Source organism: Melanaphis sacchari, unplaced genomic scaffold, assembly GCF_002803265.2.
Source record: "Melanaphis sacchari strain LSU unplaced genomic scaffold, SCAv2.0 Contig31_pilon_pilon, whole genome shotgun sequence".
Lineage (NCBI taxonomy): Eukaryota > Metazoa > Arthropoda > Insecta > Hemiptera > Aphididae > Melanaphis > Melanaphis sacchari.
This window is the reverse complement of record NW_020271193.1, coordinates 510434-532534: the sequence shown is the minus strand read 5'-3', so window position 1 is coordinate 532534 and position 22101 is coordinate 510434. Positions and strand designations below refer to the sequence as shown.

The 22101-nt window shown below is 23.5% G+C and overlaps 1 protein-coding gene across 14 annotated transcripts in view; it reads left to right on the top strand.

Annotated features, from left to right (window-relative positions):
• LOC112596436 overlaps positions 1-22101 on the top strand; it is a 285374-nt gene that overhangs the window by 154264 nt on the left and 109009 nt on the right. For all 14 annotated transcript variants that reach the window (XM_025342112.1, XM_025342124.1, XM_025342122.1 and 11 more), the window contains exon 10: positions 9871-9982. In XM_025342112.1, the coding sequence (XP_025197897.1) occupies positions 9871-9982 (112 nt within the window). The remainder of the gene's footprint in view (positions 1-9870; positions 9983-22101) is intronic.

Genomic DNA, 22101 nt, shown 5'->3' with positions numbered 1-22101 from the left:
GTAAATTGACTTTGTCTGTGTATAAATTATATTTAAAACATGTACAGCGTTATATAGGTACATTTTACAGTTTTAAATTCCTATTATAGTGTATATTAATGTTCATTCTTCTGTTTTATAATTTTACGAGTATTTACTGAGACAATGATAGATCCTATTAATTTGCACAATCAAATTAGTAAAATAGCTAAAATAAATCGTGTTTTGATAAAAATGTATATTTTGTTATCATACTGATGTTCTCTATTATAGGTGTTTACAGGACTCTGTTATATGGAAAATCACACATATATATATATATATTTATATATCCATAAATTTCAAAGTTTCGAAATGATAAGAGTTTAATGTTCTATAATAACATAAATAGATAAATCACACACCTTAAGTATAAAATCTTATAAAATCTTTTTTAGTTTGATTACTTAGTTAGTTTTAATGCTTAAAACAGACTTATTTAAATGCAGGTGTTAGCTGTTATCAAATCGAATAGCAATAGTATTTAAAATTTAAGCTATTATTTTATTTATTTATCTCGTGATATGACTGAATAAAAAATCTTTTCACTGATATACTAATGACTATTGGTTTTAGATTTAAAAGTAATTTAATTAATAAAATGTCAAAAAAGGCAAAAAAAGCATTTAATTTATAAAAAATAAATTAAAAAAATTGAATAGTTTGTATATTATATATTTTAACTAGTTTGTTTTAAAAATAAAATTGTGAACCGATTATCAATTTTGAATCTAATATCAATACGCATTATGAACATATTTTAATCTATAGATACGTAGCATGGGTCCTTTTATAAACGTTAAATTAACTGGTAATACTAAATATACTCGATAAAGTATATTTTATTGATATTGATAAATATTGCAGAAAATAAAACCTATTAAAAATAATTGACAAACGACAATACACCGTCTTCAGAAGATCTTTTCGATTTGTACCGTGAAGACGCTGCATGTTGTGTTTAAAACTGTCATATCTATTAAAAATTAAATACAAAAAAGGCATTTATTAATCAAAATTGCATTTATAAGTAAAAAAGGCAAAATACACACTTTTATTTAAAAATTATTTTTCTATTATTATTAAAAAAAAAAAAGAAAAAAAAAGTTTTTTTTCCTTAAAAGCCGAACCCTGCTGTTTACATAACATAAGCGTTGTAAAATGTATCGATTGTGTAATTGCATTAATTTTTGTTAAAAGTCATACATATAATAATAATTTAATATGGTCAAAGGTTGTGATGGTATAGTAGTAAAACAAATTAAGTGATGTAAAAAATGTCTGAAATTTGCTTCAATATTGAATGACATTTATTTATAATATTGTCGTGAAAATTGTTGTCGAGATTTTAATTCTGATAATAGTTATTGTTCTACATATTGTTTATTATTATTAATTATTAATTATTATTATTTTCTTTTTCTTTTTATATTAATGTTATATTTGATAACCGGACTGGAGTTCTATCAAAACATACTATTATTATTATTATCGTTATTAGTTTGCATTTGGTTGATGTCAGATTATACAGTGAGAAACGACATATTATCACACTACTACGATCTACCAGATACATCACACCAGTTTAATCATACAGAAACAGCAGCAAACGGATACGAAAAAGCATCGTTTCCCACACCCAGCTCACAACTAACACCGACCCGAATATTAAAAATTTATCTTCGTCGTCTCTGCGCGTGATTTACCGAAAAAAGTCGACTATATAGTATATACTATTTAATTTAAAATTTTTTTCTATTTAGTTATTAAATTGTATTATAGTGTTATGGTTATTTATATTCCATAGTAAAGTCGTTATCTTTTTGTAATATTTTTTTTTCTAACAACGCAGTACGAACGAAAATCAAGCTGTAAACTATTGTTTCATTTTTTTTCCTTCCTCCTTTACTCTCACTCGGTTTTTCTCTCTTTCCCTCTCAGAAACGGATATGTATATTCATTTATTATTCACATAAAATACGATGTTATATATATTAAATAAAAATACATGTGAGGTTAGTATTATATATCTATATATATAAATACTACATACCACGAAAGTGATTGAGTCCTCTTATGTTATCCGGTTTAATCGTTTGTAATTTTTATATTCGAACGATACTCGTTTTGTGGATGATGATTAATCGAATTCAAATACGTTCAACCGCATCACGGTATACATTACATTATCCCGGTCAATCAGTCCTGTAGTCCCGTACAACGTTTACTAATCGATCCTTGTATATTTGAAATTGTGTATAGACAGTGGTAGTATAGTTGAAGTATAGTGTATAGATAGTTGAGGTGGAGGTCCGTAAATCAAACGAACTGAATTCATACAAGCCTATAAATCATTTATTTTATTGTTTTGCTTCGTTGTTTCTATCAAACCAGTCACTAGTCGTTTGATATAGTCACGCGGATGTTGGTGCAAAGTCTGTGGCGATACAAAAACTAATTATTATTAAGTATGAGGCTTTAGTAATATAGTGAAACCTCAATAACTCAAACCTCTATAAGTCGAATTTTCGATAACTCAAAGAAATGCCTTAGCCCCTGCCTTACGATATGTGATAATAATTGTGATAAATTTCCTCGATAATTTGAATTTCTAAATAACTACAAGTAATTTTAGTTGAATTTTGGTTTATAACTCGAATTTTTGTTCGGCTTACAGATATTGATAACGCCAAGGATTTGCCTTTACCTAAAATTACTCTTTTCAAGGCATTAGATATGGTTTACAGGTTGTGATTAAATATATTCAAGAACAATGAAAAATTTTAGACGAGATTTTTTCCGTGCTAAATATAATTTAAAACTTTACTGATATAGGTCATCATATCAAACAATAAAAAATAATCTAAAATATTTTATTTATCACATAAAAATTACATACATATTTATAACTTTATACTTTTTTTTAAAATTTTAATACAATGTATACATACATACGTTATACATTTATTAGTTAATATATATGTGAGTTATCGAGGTTTTACTGTATAAATATGTTGACTCGGTAAAATTATTATTTAACAACAAAATTGTTTAGTATTCGAATGATTACTAGATTAACGTTTTACAATTTGTTTGTCTATAACAGCGATTCTTCACTTGTGGTTCGCGCCCCCCTGGAGGTTCGTGATACATATGTTAGGGATCCGCAACAACCTTAACATATAACATACGTCAATACGTGGCATGAGCGCATTATTACAATATTGTTGAATTCTTATTTGTTTTTTTTTCATGTATAATATACCTTATAAAATAAAAATATAGACTTATTTAATCTTATTTATATTACTATTTTTTATGAAAAATTAAGTGTAATATAAATTATCATAAATTTGGTTTTAGTAACATGAGATGTTTTGTAAAAAAAAAGTATTAAAAAAAAAAAAAAAAAAAAAAAAAATAGTAAGGGGATCGTGGTCTATAAAAGGTTAAGAGTTGGTCTATACAATTTATTGTGAATTCGATGCTCAGTACGATATTATTAAACTTTGCGAAAAATATTTTCAATGAAATAATAAAACTATAAATGTTTTTATTTAAATAGATAAAGCACAAGTAATATATGTTTTAATAAATAATAGTGGTTAACAGATACTTTTCATTTGCTGACATTTTGTAATGTTTGTTTAAAACTGAAAAAAAAATTTATATCAATCAAAATAACTCTATTAACCTAATTCTATTTAAACTTTTGCTAATTAATGAGTAATATTTTTACCTAAACTATCATATTATTAACTATTTTTAAATTTATATTCGATTTTAATAAATGGTGTTAAAAAAAAAATAAAATACAGGTTTGTTTCTATTTTATAAAATTAAACTTCGAAATACTTTCATAAAAATAAGGTTTATATAATATGCTTTTATGTTTTTGAATTTATTTATATATTGTTATTTTTTTAAACTAAAATAATAGATTATACAAGCAGATTATGGTTAGGAGGTGTAATTGATTTGTTTTAACATTAAATGTGTTTACAAAAATATATTAACAAACAGAATACATTAAAATTGTGTTTTTTTTTTTTTATATATAAACGTTCTAAATGATTCAATTAAAAACTAATATGTAGAAAGATAGTGTTATTAATGTGGAAAAAATTCTTGTTCACTAAAATATTGTAATTACTGTAATTATTATTTTAAAATGTGTAGAACAATGTATATATTTTTATTATAAAACCTTGTTTTTAATTAAATTGTATTGATTGTAAAAATAATATGACAACACATAAATTAACTAAAAATATTATTTGAACAATTTAAACTACGTTTATTTATATTTGATAATATTAAACCATAATACTTTTATTTTGATTTGAAGAGATTATATTTTTAACAATAATAATATTGTGTTATTTTGGGTTCGATTTTCGTTACGATTTGTATTTTACGAAAGCAATAATATGTATATTGTATATGTTTATGATATTGAAAAAAAATGGTTTATTATTGTTCTGGTCGTTATAGTTTATTATCATGTTGGGCACTCGTATTTTTATAAAACTAGTGCTATTTATTACTAACTATTATGATAGTTTGTGTGAATAAAAAATGTATACAGTTATCACTATTAAGAAGACGTCAACCTGCATGTGCTATCTTCGTCTTACTTATGTATACCGTAGCAAATTTGAATTCAGCAAATTCCATTTTTTTTTCGCTTTAATAGTAAAGTAAATTTATTTATCATTAATTTTAAATTTAAATATAAGAATATTATTTAGGGCATCATGTAAACTTGTATTGTTATTTTAATTTTAAACTGAGTTATAGCTATGTAAAATATTATAATATTACCCTTAAGTTTGATAATAGGTCAATAGCAGCATAAAATTAATTTTGCTGAACGTTATTTTAATATTCTACGTTAGTAAATACTAAGACACAGACAACACATGTGGATACGACATCCTCTTAAATAAGTACAGCAACAGTGGTCATTTGCTTTATATATTATATTGTACATAATTTAACTAACAAATTAGTTAATATCATGAGTAAATGGAAACTCATAAAGTACTAAAATATTGTATTTGTTTATTAAATGTATTTCTCTTCAGTGTTCTTAAAGAATGATATACGTTTTCTGGTCAATAGTCAGGTCCGATTATTTTATATGTTGTGCTCTTTTTTTTCTTATTCATTGTATCTAAATTCTATCGTTAGGTGTTTACCATCAAGGCTACTCTATACGAAATACGTTTTATTGGTGTTTGACTTTGTATAAGGTGTCCATGTGTATGGTGGATGTAGCCGATTGTTAGCTGTTTTATTTTTATTTCTGTTTTAGTTGTTGTTTTAAATTGTAATCAGAGATTTATATTTTGTTTTATTTCTCTTAAATTTGCTTTTTGATTTTACTAGTCGTTTTTCCAGAGATAGTTTAAAGTTAAATTTTTGAATATCTTTATATCTTAAGTTGTAGCATATTTTAATTTGAGAGTTTTGAATAATATTATTATTATTATTATTATTATTTTTTGAGTATTGGCTGGCTAAGTCGTTTCCTTGAATTTGCAATGTCCTGGTGTATGAATGATCTGGACATTGTTATTTTCGGCTTTTATATGAACAATTGTTTTAATAATATACGTACGATCAAGTAACATTGTATTAATATGTATTACATTTTAATTAATTTTAGTATATTATCTTACCGTATACTGTTCTCTTTATTTGTAAATAATATACAAATACAAGGTTAGGCTAAGATATCTATTTTATTACGTTATCTTCAAATTGAGTGTGCTTATTGGTCATAATGCTGTAAATATTTTGCTAGAATTATTATAATCGTATATACGTATTTTACTTTCATTAACTATATACACTATAATATGTGTCCGTTTAAGCCTAATATGCTTAAATTAGATGACTTCATTTAAATTTAGCATCAAAACAAAACTGAGCACTGAGACTGTGTAAAGAGTACAGTATTCAAACGATGAATATTTAATTAATGTATCAGCATAGTTAATAATTATTATAACTTTTTCTGTATTTTTATATTTAATATTTCAATAGATATATTTGAGTGAATAACTGAATAGTTGTATACAATAAACATTGTACATTGTACAGTAGATAAAAATCTGATTATTTTAAAGATCACTATAATTTTTTTTTTTTTTATATTAATTACTTAAATAACAAGAGTTATATTGCCTGGATTTTAATACATGTTATATTAAAATTAAAACAATACTACCTTGTATATTATATTAACTATGAAATAAAAATAAATTAGGGGTTTTTCAATATATCTTGGTAATAATATATCTAATTCCATTGTGCTTGCACTTTTTTATCCTCATTCTTTTATTAATTAATGTGTTATCAAATTAATTTTTTTATAAAAATTATAATTTAAAATTCATTATTTGCAATGTATTATATTTTTATATTTAATTTTGATATTCAAAACAGAATTTTTATATTTCTTAGTTACATTTTCTAATACATGTACCTATTTTATTATTATAAAAATATTCTAAGACAGTTATATATTAAATTTATTAAAAAAAAAAATAAAACAAAATATATTTACATTTATAAACCTAAATAAATAGCAATTTTTAAGAAACTGTAACGTAGTTAAAGGAAGTTTATTACGTTATTTTTTATTCTGGGAAATTTTCTATTCTTTATTAATGAGTTTTCTGTAGATGGGAAATGTACCTACTACTTTTTCAAGGTATTTTTATCAATAAAAAAATCATGTTTGGTTTTTATATCTAATTAATTATTAATATATTTTGTAGAGTATAATAAATGCTACAAAACTCATACAATTTGATTATGTTAATCTAATATCAGACAAAGTTGTATAAAATAATATTCATGTATTAAACAATATAAATTAATAATCAACCAATTGTCGTTAGGTTAACCAATAATAATACACGAGTGAAATACAAATATAGACATGCAGTAAATCAAATTAATTTTAATTGTGTTAAACATTTTCGTTTATTTATAATAGTATGAGGAATATATTTTAATTTATGACGGCCTATTTAAAATGAAACGCTATATTATTACACTTTGTGATAATAATTATAATGTATAATAAATATTATGGAGTGGACCATTGTAATTATATCTCAAAATGTCGTCACTCGTCTAATATCAAAAATTACTTATAGTCTTATAATGATTATATTTATTTTTGAAAATAATTAATTATTTACATCTATCAATTATAATGTATAATGTGTTATATTAACTACTATTTTCAGAATTATATAACAAATTCATTTTTTAATTGTGTAAACAAACTAAATTATCTTTTTCTTATATAGGTTTTGTACGAAAAAATCGTAAAATATTTTCTGTTTTTGATAAATCAAACAAACTTCATTATGTATGGTAGTAAAAAAAGGAATTTGACCGTTTGACCTTTAGCAACTCCTACAGAAAATTGAAACTTTTATTTTATCATATTCGATAGGTATACTATATATTATTTATTTACTATATTTACTTAAAGTTTTAATTTCCCAAGTACGGATACTCGATTATTATGGCTGAACTCATCACGCTATGAAAATAAATACAATTACAATAATTTTTTAAGTACCAATTAATAAATAACCACTAAAAATGTGTCAACAGTTTTAATAAATAACTAAAACTGGAAGGGTAAGAATTTTTATCTGTTGGACATAATATATTAATATAGCTACCTCCTGTGTACTAATATGTTATTGGGTAATTCATTTTTAATAACTTTATTTTCTATAATTGTTATGTGGATTTAAATTTTATTTTTAATTATACCTATATGATATAACCTGCAAAAATATTTAAAAAAATAATATATATTCTTCCGTTAATTTCAATTGTTTAACCAACAGTGCTTAAGCTATAGATACTTTAAATTTATATTTTATCAAATTATAATAAAAATAATATTATACAATTAAACTATAATAACTATGCATAAACATAACACATTAGTATTACTCTTTTATGTTCATGGTAACGAGTAATTTTTCAGATACTTATTTAATATTTCAAACAATATAATAATTATTTGAGTATAAATAGGTTTTCTATAAATAATCAATGTACAGCAAATTTAATTTCAATTTTATATAGTACACGAACAATGTTTTATCGAGTTCAAAGTTATTAAGGTTAATAATAATAATAATAGCATGTGCCTATAGGTTATATTGTTTTAGTACGAGTTAAATTAAAGTTTAACAGTATATATAATATATTATAACAATAACCAAAAATTAATGTAGCGTAAAATTATGCAACGTCTGCTCTACAACACCTACCACCCCTAAGCCAGGATCCATCCTATACAAACGTACATTGTAAACGAGTCTAATTCTATTGAAACACTATGTTATATGTACAAACAGGATTATTTATTTTTATAACAGTAAATAGTTTTTAAATTTTTAAAATATTTTTTTTTCACAATTTATATTGATTTAAAAAATTATATTTTATTGTTAACCAATTTTTTTTTTTAATTTTCTGAAAAAGTATTTCATATTTAAAATAATATTTTTCTCTTTTAATATGTGAATATTAAATTTATAATAAGTAGTTAATTAAAACTTTAATTCTCATACAGTTATTTATCTATGGATTGAGTGCAACTGAAAGTAGAATTAACTTATTTTTATTTTCAAAAATGTTATTTTGCTACGAATTAAAATGATCTGAAAAAAATATATTTCTAAAAACGTTAATACACTCTTCTATATAAATTTCACTTAATTTATAGTATAAAGTGATTATTTAATCGCTACCTAATTAGTAATTTTATTGGCCAATTAAAATTTTTATTAAAAATGTAGTTGTTTATATAGTTATAGTTTTAAATCACTAAAAGACAATATTTTTGAAGAGAAAAAATTGCTTTTAATTTTATATTTTCTTTTCTTTTCTTTTTTTTTTTATATGACAAAAAAATACTTTAACACTACAGTTTATTTTTCTGAGAATTTGGTTGTTTAAAAATCGTATATCAACTAATACCCTGTTAATTAATGATAATAAGGATCTCAATTACATAGATAAGGAAAACAATGGGCAAAATTATTTAAAAAAAATCATAAGTTTACAAAAACAAGGACCGTATACTGTGCAGTTAAAAAATTATTACAGTATCTACATATAGCTACAGTTACATGACTCCAGTGGTTGGGATGCAATATTTTCTGTTGTCGATAATAATCTCATTTACGGTGGGGCTCATCGACACGATGGAGTTAATCGACTGTTTAATATTAAGTTCCGTTTCCTCTGATTTTCGTTAATTCCCGATCGGTAAGATAAAATATAAGTTTGTAAATTCTTGTAGATAGTACTTATTTATAATTTCAATAGTGGGTGTAATGAGAAAATTAATAATAATTGTTATCGCATATGAAAATAAATTAGTGTGGTGCTTGGGTAATTTTAAATATGCAGATTTAACTATTTTTTATTTTTTAAGTTTTTTTGCAGAAAAAGTTTTTCTAAATAACTTGAATCAAAATTTTTTTTTAATTTTAAATAGTCTATAAAAAATGTATTATATTTACATCCATGTGCATAACTATCAAATTTGTTTGTGAACCAATACATAAAATTAAAATTAAATTAAATAAGTTTCATGATTGTATTTGTGGACGGACGAATCACAATTTAAATTTTTCTGATCCTATATCTGTTTTCAAGGAATATTTATGCTACTATATTATGTTTATGAATCGTATAAAATCGTTTCGCTTAATCATACTTGCATGCATAATATTTTTGTATATGAACCAATATATTATGATTTAATCTTTTTTTTATTTGTTTTTGTTTTTTTGACAGGAGCCTAGAACAGTCGATGTTCAGCAAGGCAAACGAACTACAAGAGGATATTAGTATCAAGAAATTTGAATTTCGTACCGCACAAATGCACCTAGCAGCAATCAAGTCACAGGTAAGAATTTAAAAAGATATTTTATTCTATGGCAATTTTTTTTTTTCGTCAATATTCTTGACGGTTTTACCGCATAAATCTTTCGTCATGTTGATATATATGCATATATTTATATATTTATATTTCTTAGTTGTTGACATTTTTTAGAGATAATGTTTTTAAAAACGCTGAAATTTATTAAAATTTGAACGAATGGTTTCTACATTTTTAAACTTAAAATATTAATAATAATAGTTTTAGAAGATACTTTGACTATAATAATTTAAACATTAAAAGTTTATCACAGTTTTATAATTTCTAAAAAATATTCTAGTTTAGTTAGTACTAGATTAAGTATTATATCCGTTTTAAATTGTATCAGTCATATAAATTAAGATTTAAGTTTAATAACTTAAAAACTAATCATTCGTATTTCAATTTAGATTCTCTAACTTAAAAATAAATAAATATGATTAATAATTTACTACAAAACAGAGTGGTTTGCATTTGAAAATAAAGTTTGTATCGCTACAAATACTACTACATTTTCTAAATACTATTAAACATCTTAAGTATTTAAAAATATTGTCTTCAAGTTCCGCATATTTTTTATCATTAGTGATTCTTTCTGAAATTGTATTGATCTTGATTAAACAAAATGCATAAAATATGTATGTGAATATAAAATATTAAATTATATGTAATTACTTATAATATCAATAAAAAATAAATATAATAATTAGTTACTTATAATATTATCTTTTCTCTTTTCTCACACAATATTTTTATTTTATTTTTTATCGTGACTTATATATAAATGCAAATGTCTATTTGTATAATAAGAAGAAAAAATGAACAAATGTCAGTGCATAAATCATCCAATTATATTTATAGGGAACTCTAATATGCAAAAATAATAGCAATAATATATAATAGTATTATAATGTTTTTGCACAAAAGTTCAGCAGTTTTCGAATTATATAAATTAATATTATAATAAAAATACTGGTTGCTAAGAATTGATAATATAACTCCTATATTTGAATTAGTGGTTAAAATTTTAAATTGTTAGGAATTAAAAATTGAACAGGCTGTAATATACCTATTTTTATTATATTATAACTATTTAGGCATAATATTATAACACAATCATAAATTACGTATGCCATAGTACGCAAATATTGAAATATACTATTTTCGCCCACATATAGTATTTATTTTTAATAAAATATTCAAAAATGTTTTACGCTTCAACACCTTCGAACACAGGTGACGAGCACAACATTATTATAACACTTATGTTTAATATTATTTAAACTTGAATATGCGTAATTATATATTCATGTATATAATCATGTATTTGGATTATTTACCTAAGGCGTCCGCATTAAGGTGAGTAAATAGTTGAGAAAGGAAGTGTTACACGTTATGTATTATATGAAAAAAAAAATTAAAATTAAAAAAGGGGTTTATTTTTTTGCGTAATATACTCTTATGTCATATAGTGCATTATACGTATATACCTTTATATTATTTAATTGACATGCTTGTCCTCATTATAATCGCATGTTCTGATGTACATAGTATTTAAGTATTATAAGTATGATAGAGATATTATATGTATATTGAGTCCCGAATGGGTGAACGGGTAAGTAGTAGATATTTATTACCTATATTTTACCATCAAACATAATATATAATGAATATTATCATTTGTCGTGGAAGTATATATTATATAATTTTTATAATATTATAAGCACTCGTTATTATAATAGTAAATATAAATACATATAATAAATTAATAAGACGTACGTATATGTATAAATACAGGGTGATTCATTTGACGTAAAATACTTGTTAAATTTTCAAAAAAAAATATTAACGTTTAAAAATATTTTTTTTTTACATAGTTAATTTAAGTCGTTACAAAAGAATATTTTTTGGAAAAAATTGTATTTTATTATTTTATATACTTTCTACTAATTGAATAACAAACATTTTAAATTTAATACTTCGAAGTAGAATATCATCAAGAGTATTTTGATTTATAACTTAATCATATTCATATAAGTATAAAACTAGTTTATTAGTTATAACTTTTTTTATACATACATTCTTATTTTTTTAAACGTACAATCTATATTGGAATTTATAATTAATTAATTTTATAACGAAAGTTATTATGAGCCAACTTATATATAAGTGTTTAAAATTTCGATTAGCGAAATAGTAAATAAAAATTTTATATTTTTGCAAGGTTTCTCTCTATTACTTCATTCCATCCGTAAAAATTTTATATATTTATAACTTAATAACACTTATTTCAAATCAAATTTGTATGTATCAAAATATTTCAAAATATATTCTTTGGAATTAGGAATTAAAAATATATTTTGATATTAAGTTAAGTTAAAACCAATTAAAAAATTATGACAAACAATTTGTATGATTTAAAATTATGTAATAAATATTTTCAGTGTCTTGCGTTAGGTATATAAAATAAAAATAGGTTATATATTATTATACTATGAGATATACGATAATTGGTACGCGTGGTCTGAAATTATGACATAAAGTCAAAAGTCACCTCACTCGAACTCTTTGAGAAATCAGATAATTATTTTTATTGCATTCGTATGATAAAATATATTATAATATTATTATTTATACCATTAACCCAGTTTCTCGTAGGTACACGTGCGACGGGTGCAATTTTTTGCACACCGGAAATTTGTATCTATACCTACTGTAATAGTTAGACACATTAAGATTATACCAACATAAACCAAATTAATTCATTTCTGAAAATTAAATCTTAAGAGCTAAGATTAAGCAATTAAAGAATAAAATATAGACTTTTGAAACTACAATTCCTCCGAGAACTAAAGCTAAATTAGTCTTTTTTGAACTTATAGATCTCCTTATAGAACTCATCATAATATTATCTACTTTAATACATCGGAATTTACTTCTTTAACCGGTCAGTTAAGTGATACTTCTACTGTTGATGAAATATTCAACAGCATTGGTCTACAATGTAATTCAATATTTGTCCGTCGGTTGGGTTTACAATCAAATAAACCATGTCCAATGCTTGTTACGTTATCCACTTTTTCCGATGTATTTGAAGTATTAAAAATAAAACGAAAATTACTTGGTACTACTATCTTCAAGGATATTCGTAAGGATATTCTTATTGCATCTAATTGGAGTATTCATAGCAATAGTAAATTTTTATAAAATTGTCTCAACTTAATCTCTGCAATGATGATAATGAAGATGATTTATTTATTAGATTAATCGACAATAAATTGACTATTTCAAAAAAGTATCAAGCATATTAGCTGCTCTATAAGCAATATATCTGTAAATTGTTAGAACTTCTATGGTCTAAACACCAAATTAGATACATTTATAAGTAACACAACACTTTTTAACAATGATGCAATAATTGTATTAACTGAGTCCTGCCTATCTCATTCTGTTAATGACTTTGAGCTTGGATTTTGTTGTTATAATACTGTTTTTTGGCTTGATAGACATGAAATTTATGTTTCTAAAATTTGAAGAGGAGGCATTTTAATTCCAGTCAAAGTTCAATTTGCATAACCTAACTTGTGACAATATATTTAAATTCAAATTGTTTGTCTGTTCTGTGTATTCCACATCGCGCTTTGATTTTAATTTATATAACAGCATTGTTAATGTTATTGATAATCTTATGAATATCGTTGCTAATAATAAATCCATGATTTAATGTGATTAAAATTTTACTTATGTTAATTAGAAATTTAATTTAAATAAAAATATGGATTTCTAATGAATTAAAATTGTGCTTATAACTTTAGTATTTTTTGGGATATTTATAGTGTTTGTAAGCACAATTATTAATTTTTTCTTCGAAATTTTTCTATATGTTACGATATTATTAACACAGTATCTCATTTTAAAAATTAGGTATATGTCTGGAGTAGAGATTGCAAATAGCCGATTATCAAAAATAAGTAGGTAAATCTTAGGAAAAAAAAAATTGATTGCACACGTCATTATCGTTGAAACTTAGAATTAAATGTGTATTATATTGAATTGTTATTATGCGAACAACATTTTAACAATAATAATTTATAACCCTAAATTATAATATAATTTTGTGGATATAAATTAACTGGTATTTATTAGGTATTATCTGTTTTTATTCTTAAATATATTTGTATAATTTACATTTTAGACATCAAAACTACCATGGACATTTAATATACATAATTAATGATTTTACAGCACGTCTTGTACTTAGCTGTACGTAATAGAAAATAAAAATAAACAATAAATTATTACGTGCAACGAAAACCATATTAGTCGTTTATAATGAACCTGTCATAAGCTATCTTTATTTTAAATAATTAATAGATGTGTAATTGTTTACAATTCGTTAATGTAGATTAATAGTCCGTTTCTAATGTATTTTTCCACCATAGGTTCAATATTATTATTATTATTAGTCGGTGTACAATTTAACCATAACTACAAGTGAACGGTGTGGAGTAATGGTTGGGATATATTATCGATTTGTATATTTATGTTAAGAGATGCAAGTTGTTATCAATCAGTGAGTAGTTAAATTATTTTCAGAGACTATTAAAAAAAAAAAGGTAAACTAATTGCGTATTAAAAAGCGAATAAATGTCAACGGCCACTGTGAATTAGTCATGCTGTACATATTATTATTTTTATTATTATATACCAACGCGCAAATAAGTTCAAATAATAAAAGTAGGAAATAAATTAAATTATTAGATATATTATATGTTAGATGTAGAAGTAGAAGTGTACAACTAAGTCAACGGACAGTAATACTTTTTTCTTTATATTTGTTGATTATAATGCACATTTAATAAAATCTCTGTAAAACGATTAAAAATTTTAATATTTTTGTTAATTTATAAATAATAATGTACCTATTGTACCTAGTAATACAAGTTATCATGATCCATAATAAATTATACACGTTATAAACTAAACTATACTAAATTTATTTTGGTTTAAAAACTGCGCTGAATATTTTTTTCTCTTCGCCTCAAATTCTGTTTGAACAAATATTGAGCTTTCCTAAATTTTCAAAATATTTATAAAAATCAATATTTTCAGAAATTCTGTACTAAAATGATTCCTTTCTCTTTCTCCCTATTTTTCTGAATTGGTTACGATTGCAAAAATTCCGCATTGTTTGTGCGAAAAAAGTCTTAAAAAAAGAATACCTATATAGATCAATGTTTCGAGTTATTTGCCTAGTGCAAGCGTTTGAACATTGTAAAAGTGACAAATTTATGGTTGTGCTCATACTCCATTATTGTGGTAAGGATATTGTGACGTCACGAAGTCTTAATGTTTCATTTATCGATAATGTGTATTTGTGGTAAATAACTATAAAAAAGAGCATTGTTGATAGATAAAATATTCCTTTGTCTTATCGAATGATAAAAAATAGTTTTTATATTTTATAGCTAATGAATGAGTTTTAAGAATAATATTAATTTACCTAATGACTTAATCGTACAAATTTGTTTGTCTTGTCAAACGAACAATGTAAAATAATATATGCTTTTTATTTTTTAATATTCTTTCATAATTTGTTGTACATATTGTGTTTTTTAATATTAATTTACGTTTTAGCTCAGTTGTAAATAAGTAGATCAATGAAGTATATAAATTGAGACATCAAAAATGTAATTAATATTTAAGGATTATTTTAGGATAAAAATTGGAAGAATACACAATTTGGTTGTTTTGGTAAACGGTTTGTTATTAAATGGTGAATACAATTATTTTTAATATTATAAATAGGTACGCGTAATATTGGTTAACAATAGTTATTATTTATTATATTATAACTGCATTGTTTATGTTCGTGCACATTTGATTTATCATTTATGTATGCAACTAAATGTCACCAATTTATATTATGATCATGTTATTATTTGAAGATTTCAAACGAAATACGTTTTTAATACTCTTACTGAATGCACTGAGTATTATGTAAAGATATTAAAGTCATCTTTATATATATATATATATATATATATATATATATATATAAATGTTTTCTTGGAATACTTTAATTTAAAACGAAATACGCTAGAGTAGAGTTCTCACACTGAAAATACATTTCCGTTTATTGTTTACATCCTTCCAACTTATACACAGTAATTTATAATATTCATAATAACAACACAAAAATGCACATATAACGGAAAAAATAATTTTCATGTAATTGTTTCTAAATCATTTATATACTATAGATTAACTAGAACATACATTAACATTTAAATATGATGTATATCATATTTTATTTATATTAGAATCCTAGTTTAGATTCCAAGACATTTTTATATAATGGTCGTAATGTTATGCGTTATGTACGTGGGATAAAAATGAAAAAATTTATCTAAACAATAATAATATTTAAGGCGACGAGTAAACGTTAATCTTGAGAAATGAAATGTTTGGATACGCATACACAATATGATAAGTACCCATCTTTGTTTCACAAAATTTTCGTTTTCTCTACATAATTTACTTTATGACTTTTGAAATATATATATATAAATCTAGTTGTATGGTAATAAGGGAATACAATTATTTCCGTACAGTAACTATGTTAGATTAAACACATTTTAAAATAACTATATTTTATTTGTAATTAATAATAATATTAAATATATTATACCATAGTATGTTAATAGGTATTGATTCAAATATGCATGCATACTTCAGTGGGTAATGTTTATAACGTATGAATATCATTTAAATTTTAAAACGGGTCCTCGGAGAACTGCTACTAAGTGTAGTTAGTACTTTGTTTAAAAGTTTTATTTTCAAATTTTTATAAATATTCGGTTGCGATTTATGGGCTCTTGCGCATTTTAAATAGTATTATGTGTGCAAACACGGAACCCCACATACACACAGAAGACATTAAGTTTATTTACGCTATGTATCAAAAAGTACCATACAGTATAATCACTGCACAATGATTTGTTTATATGAACGCACCCTTTTTCCTGTTTACAAAACATTTCATACGCTATATTTTAAGTGGTTTTTAACGCGTTACTTAATTAATAACTTATAATATTTTATTTAGCCATGGCCGATATTGCACTTTTTTGAATTATAATTAAAGACAATTGATATTACATTTTATAATACAATGGCAGTTTATTTTAAATTATATGTGATTAATATATTAAAATATAAATTTTTGCTTAGTCTACAAAATAAAATATGCAATAAATTGAATAAAATAGAGAAAAATAATGCGATGAAAAACAGTATTTGACTAATATAAAAATCAGAAATGTATTCATAATAATTTGACATAATGAATCATCATACTTTGATATATACATACATACATATATATATATATATATATATATATATACACATTATTAAGCATTATTTTATCGGTTTTGTGTGCTCGATAGGGCCGGCCAATCAATGTGTCGTTAACTTTCCATAAGTCTGTTGGTTTGCTATACATTGCGTTTACCACATAATATTATTATTTTTTATTTACAATGGTTACGACGACGTATATATACATTGCGTATGATATAACGGTCAGTCATTCGGCGTCGGTCGCAGTGGTCGGTACTCAAACAGTCTGTCGAGCACCGTATACCCTTTAATCGTCTTAAGTATCGGTGAAGAAATCGCATACACATCGTTATTAAGGTAAAAACAATATACTATAGACTGTTGTTATTTTTATATTTTTACAACTTACCTATTTTTATTATACATTTTTATGATTTTGCGTTGTTTAATAATATTACATTTGAAAGTCTACTGCGATGCGTAGTAGAATAAATATTATCCTGAACTATTTCCTACACTGCAGGGTCATCAGCTCACTGATGTGGCGTTTGTATAATACATTATTTCGTGTTTTTTTAGTTTAAGTTTTAATTTAAATTGTTGTTTATTGTTTATTATTTTATTAATCGATTTATCACTTTAAAAAAATCATTGAAATAGCCCTATATTTACTATTAGAGTGAAAAAATGCAATGGTAGCTTTGAGAAATATGGCAACACTTCAAATAACAATTGCTTAAGTTTTTTTAATTATTTTCAAATCCATTATTAATTTTTTTTTAATAACCAATACATAAAATAATATATTTTAAGTAAAATTATGATAAGTACATTAATGAAGCGATAGAGAAATCAGACAAATGAGTTATGTCTGATATCAACTTTATATGTAGTACCTTATATGTTTTAGTATTAATGTATATTATAATATAGGTATAGTACATCCATTGACCGGCTCTCTGAATCGGCAATTTCAATACATAGACGCGTGTAGGTGACATTATAACGGTAACCTAGATTGTTACATTTTTCAGTAAATTAATTAAACTTTTGAATATTTTGTTACGGCTTTTATAATAAAATGCTTGTCAATCATATGCGAGATTACTTTTTTAACTAGGCCCCTACTATCATAATTACCAAAAAACGATTGCATATCTGTGAATTTCAAACTCTTTGATAAAAAAATACCAACTGTTTATGTTATATGACATTTAAACGTTTTAATAATGAATTTATTATACAATTACAATATTTGAATTATAGAAGTGAATTGTAAACTAACAAATAAATTAATAGGAAAGTAATTTGAATTCTACTTTATTTATTTTGTATTTACTGACAAAAAATAAAATAAAAATATTACAAAATTATTTTTATTACTTTGATTTTGTACTGTGAGATTTTTTTTAGGGAAGAAGGTGTAAACATGTTATATAAAAAAAATATTATATCAAACTTTCAATACACATAATATATACAATTATTATCGCAATATTTACAACTAATAATAAATACACATATTATAATACATTTACTAAGTTCATGACAGTATGTTTGACTCAAGTGGACAGATGTTCGTAAATATTTATCTATAACAAGTGTTTATTATAATTTCACCAAAAATAGCCTTTAATAAAAAATTGAGATAGTCCCTTGTAATATAAAGATAAATAATTTGTATGTCGTTCTAAAAAAATAATTTTAGCTATTAGATAGATTTTCAATCATATACTCAAGACTTCATAATTTTATGTTATTCTTATTGTCATAATATATGCAGTTTCTATTTTGGTTTAGATGTCAGCATACAAAAATATATTGTTATTTTTAATTATCATGGAGCATATTGTAAAAAGTAAAAATATACATAATATTGAAATACACGTTTTTAATAATATGATATAAGTTCTATGCTTTGGTCCTTTATTTCAGCCACTTATTATTCATCTATTCTAGCCTATCAATGCAATGTGATCACCTATTATCCCTTTCAAACACCTCCAATATCCCTTTTGATACTATAAACATTTTCTCAGATCAACAAAAAAATATCATATTAAATATACTTTCTTTCTTCAACCATACTGGTTTTTTTAATTTAATTGTATATTGTAACTATTTTTTTATTTTATTTTAAACAGCTATTATATTATATTAAATAATTGTTGAAACTAATTCTATTGACAAAGTATTGATAAAAAAAAAGTGCCATACTTATGTTTAGTATTTTTTTTTAACGTTAATTTGTTGATTTACCCTAACACATAGACAATCTGACATTACCAGCTGCACTATAATACGGCATGGATGGTTTTTTTTTTTTTTTTACTTTTATTATAATATGTTCATAAGTCAAACTCGAAATCAAGATTAAACCAATCGAAATTTTACAGTGTCACGTGGTGTAAAATATTATTATGTAACGTAGAAAATAATTCTTCAATACATTCAAATGATGATGAGGAGGTAGATTATTTCTGACAACCCCTATATTCCTCTCTTAAAACTGCATCAGTGGTCTATATAACATAAAATATAATACATAAACATATATATATATATATTATATATATATATTTAGTATTGCTGTGGTTTACGTAGCTATAAAAGATTTAGCGTTAATCGAGTAGTTCACTTGCCTAGGTTAGATACCCCCGAGAAATAAAATTTTAACCACTTCGATTCAAATTTCTGTTATTTGTGAGTTTTGGCTGAATATTATTATTGTTAAATTCTAATTTATAGAAAACTGTTATCATTACACCGCTAACTCGGAACGGATATACAAATTTATAATAATTAATCATATTGCTATGTATAATTACAACATATTTATATAATATTATATTGTCACCTTTGCTGCATCAAACTGATGGGAAAAATAGTACAAGTTTAATATTATATTTATATTTAGTCAGCAGTTTTTTTTTTTTTTTTCCAGGAGATATTAGTAATTAAAATACTTGGGTTTTATTTTATCCTAGTTCATGGCAATAATAAATACGATATGTTGTGATTGGTTAGGTTAGGTCGTGTATACTGTGATAGTTCTCTAATGTCATAAAATATGACATGTCTTAAATGATTGGGTCCATGACGCCGACGATGATGGTAGTTTAGGTGAGTCGAGTGAATCTATATTATACTATAATAGCATTGCAGCGATAATCAAAGTGACGTTTCCAAGTTCTTAACGCCTAAAAGAAAAATCAATATAATAATAACGATTTTCACACACCTATCACAATACTATATCTGTTTTAATCTGAAGGTTTTTTCAAAAAGACTGAGCGATAAACACAATTTCTCCATTATTATTCATCAAGATATCATAGTATTTACAAATAAAATAAAATAAGTAACATAATATAATAGTATTTTTTTGTCAATATGCATAATTTAATCTAAAACGTAGACACTATTTTATTTGTTTCAAGTCTCAAATTAAATCTTGGTATTCGCGTAATTACTCATTTATGCAAGTATAAAATATTGGATAGTGATATTACCGCTGAATGTCAAAAATATTCCCAATGACCGGAAAAAGATTCGAATTACCCGTGAAACAGTAATTTACTTAATATGACTCCCCACAAATTGACTATTGATTATTGCGTTTTACACTTAAGGCTCATAAATAAGATATATACGTGTGTTTTAAAAGTATAATATTATACTGTTCTATATTATCTGCAATGCGAATCACTTCTAAAAATTTTGTAAAATTAGTATTTGTGTTAGTGTTTGTCCAGTGTGAGTTTTTTCTTCCGTTCCGTTTGATGAATTATGATACGTTTTGTATATAATATATTGTATTGATGTTAAAAGTTTTGAAGAAATTGTATTGTATAAAATTGTAAGCCAATAATAAAAACTTAAAATGAAAGTTGTTTTAATCAAGAACATTAAATTCTAATATACGTCTGTCAGAAAAAATTAGCCTGGGGGATAGTAAAAAAGAGAAAAATAAAGAAAATTGCTGGAATAAAAATACAACATAAATAAAGACTTTTTATAAATGATTTTATGCAAAATAATGGTAGTCCTATCACAAAAATGACAGTATACGTATTCTTTCAGTCTATATATATATATGTATTGCGTTGTATTTATAAATTAAATTAAATGGTCTATTATTTCTTATTTCTACGTTTATTACTTTTGACACTTACTTTATATTTTTATAATATACATTTACAATATACTATACTCTACTTTAAAAAAACAATCTAACATTTTTTTTTTTTATTATTATTATTATTATTATAATGATTTTATGTTTTTTAATAATAATCTAAATTTTCTATTTTATTGCTCAAAAACAGAATTATTTAAAAAAATGCTTTTACATAAAATGATTTTGATTCTTGTAATGAAATTAAAATATTGAATATTATTATTATTGAAAAATTAAAAACATAAAATACCATTATGATAAAAAATAATTAAATAATACATTTTTCATTTTTTTTTCGAAAACATTAAAATTGGCTGAAAGTTAATGTAACCATAAATGAATCATCGTGTATAATTATTTATCATAATACCAATTTAAATAGTTAATTTATTATTTTGATGTATTTAAATGCTATAACATGTTTCAAAATACGCTATGTATGCTCATATATTACGATTTTAGACATCACCCGCCCACATAGAATATACTATTGTTAACATGTCTTTATAGTCATTAAATTTAATGTTGAACTTAGAATATTATATTTCAATGCAGAAATATATTTTTAGATGTTCATATTACT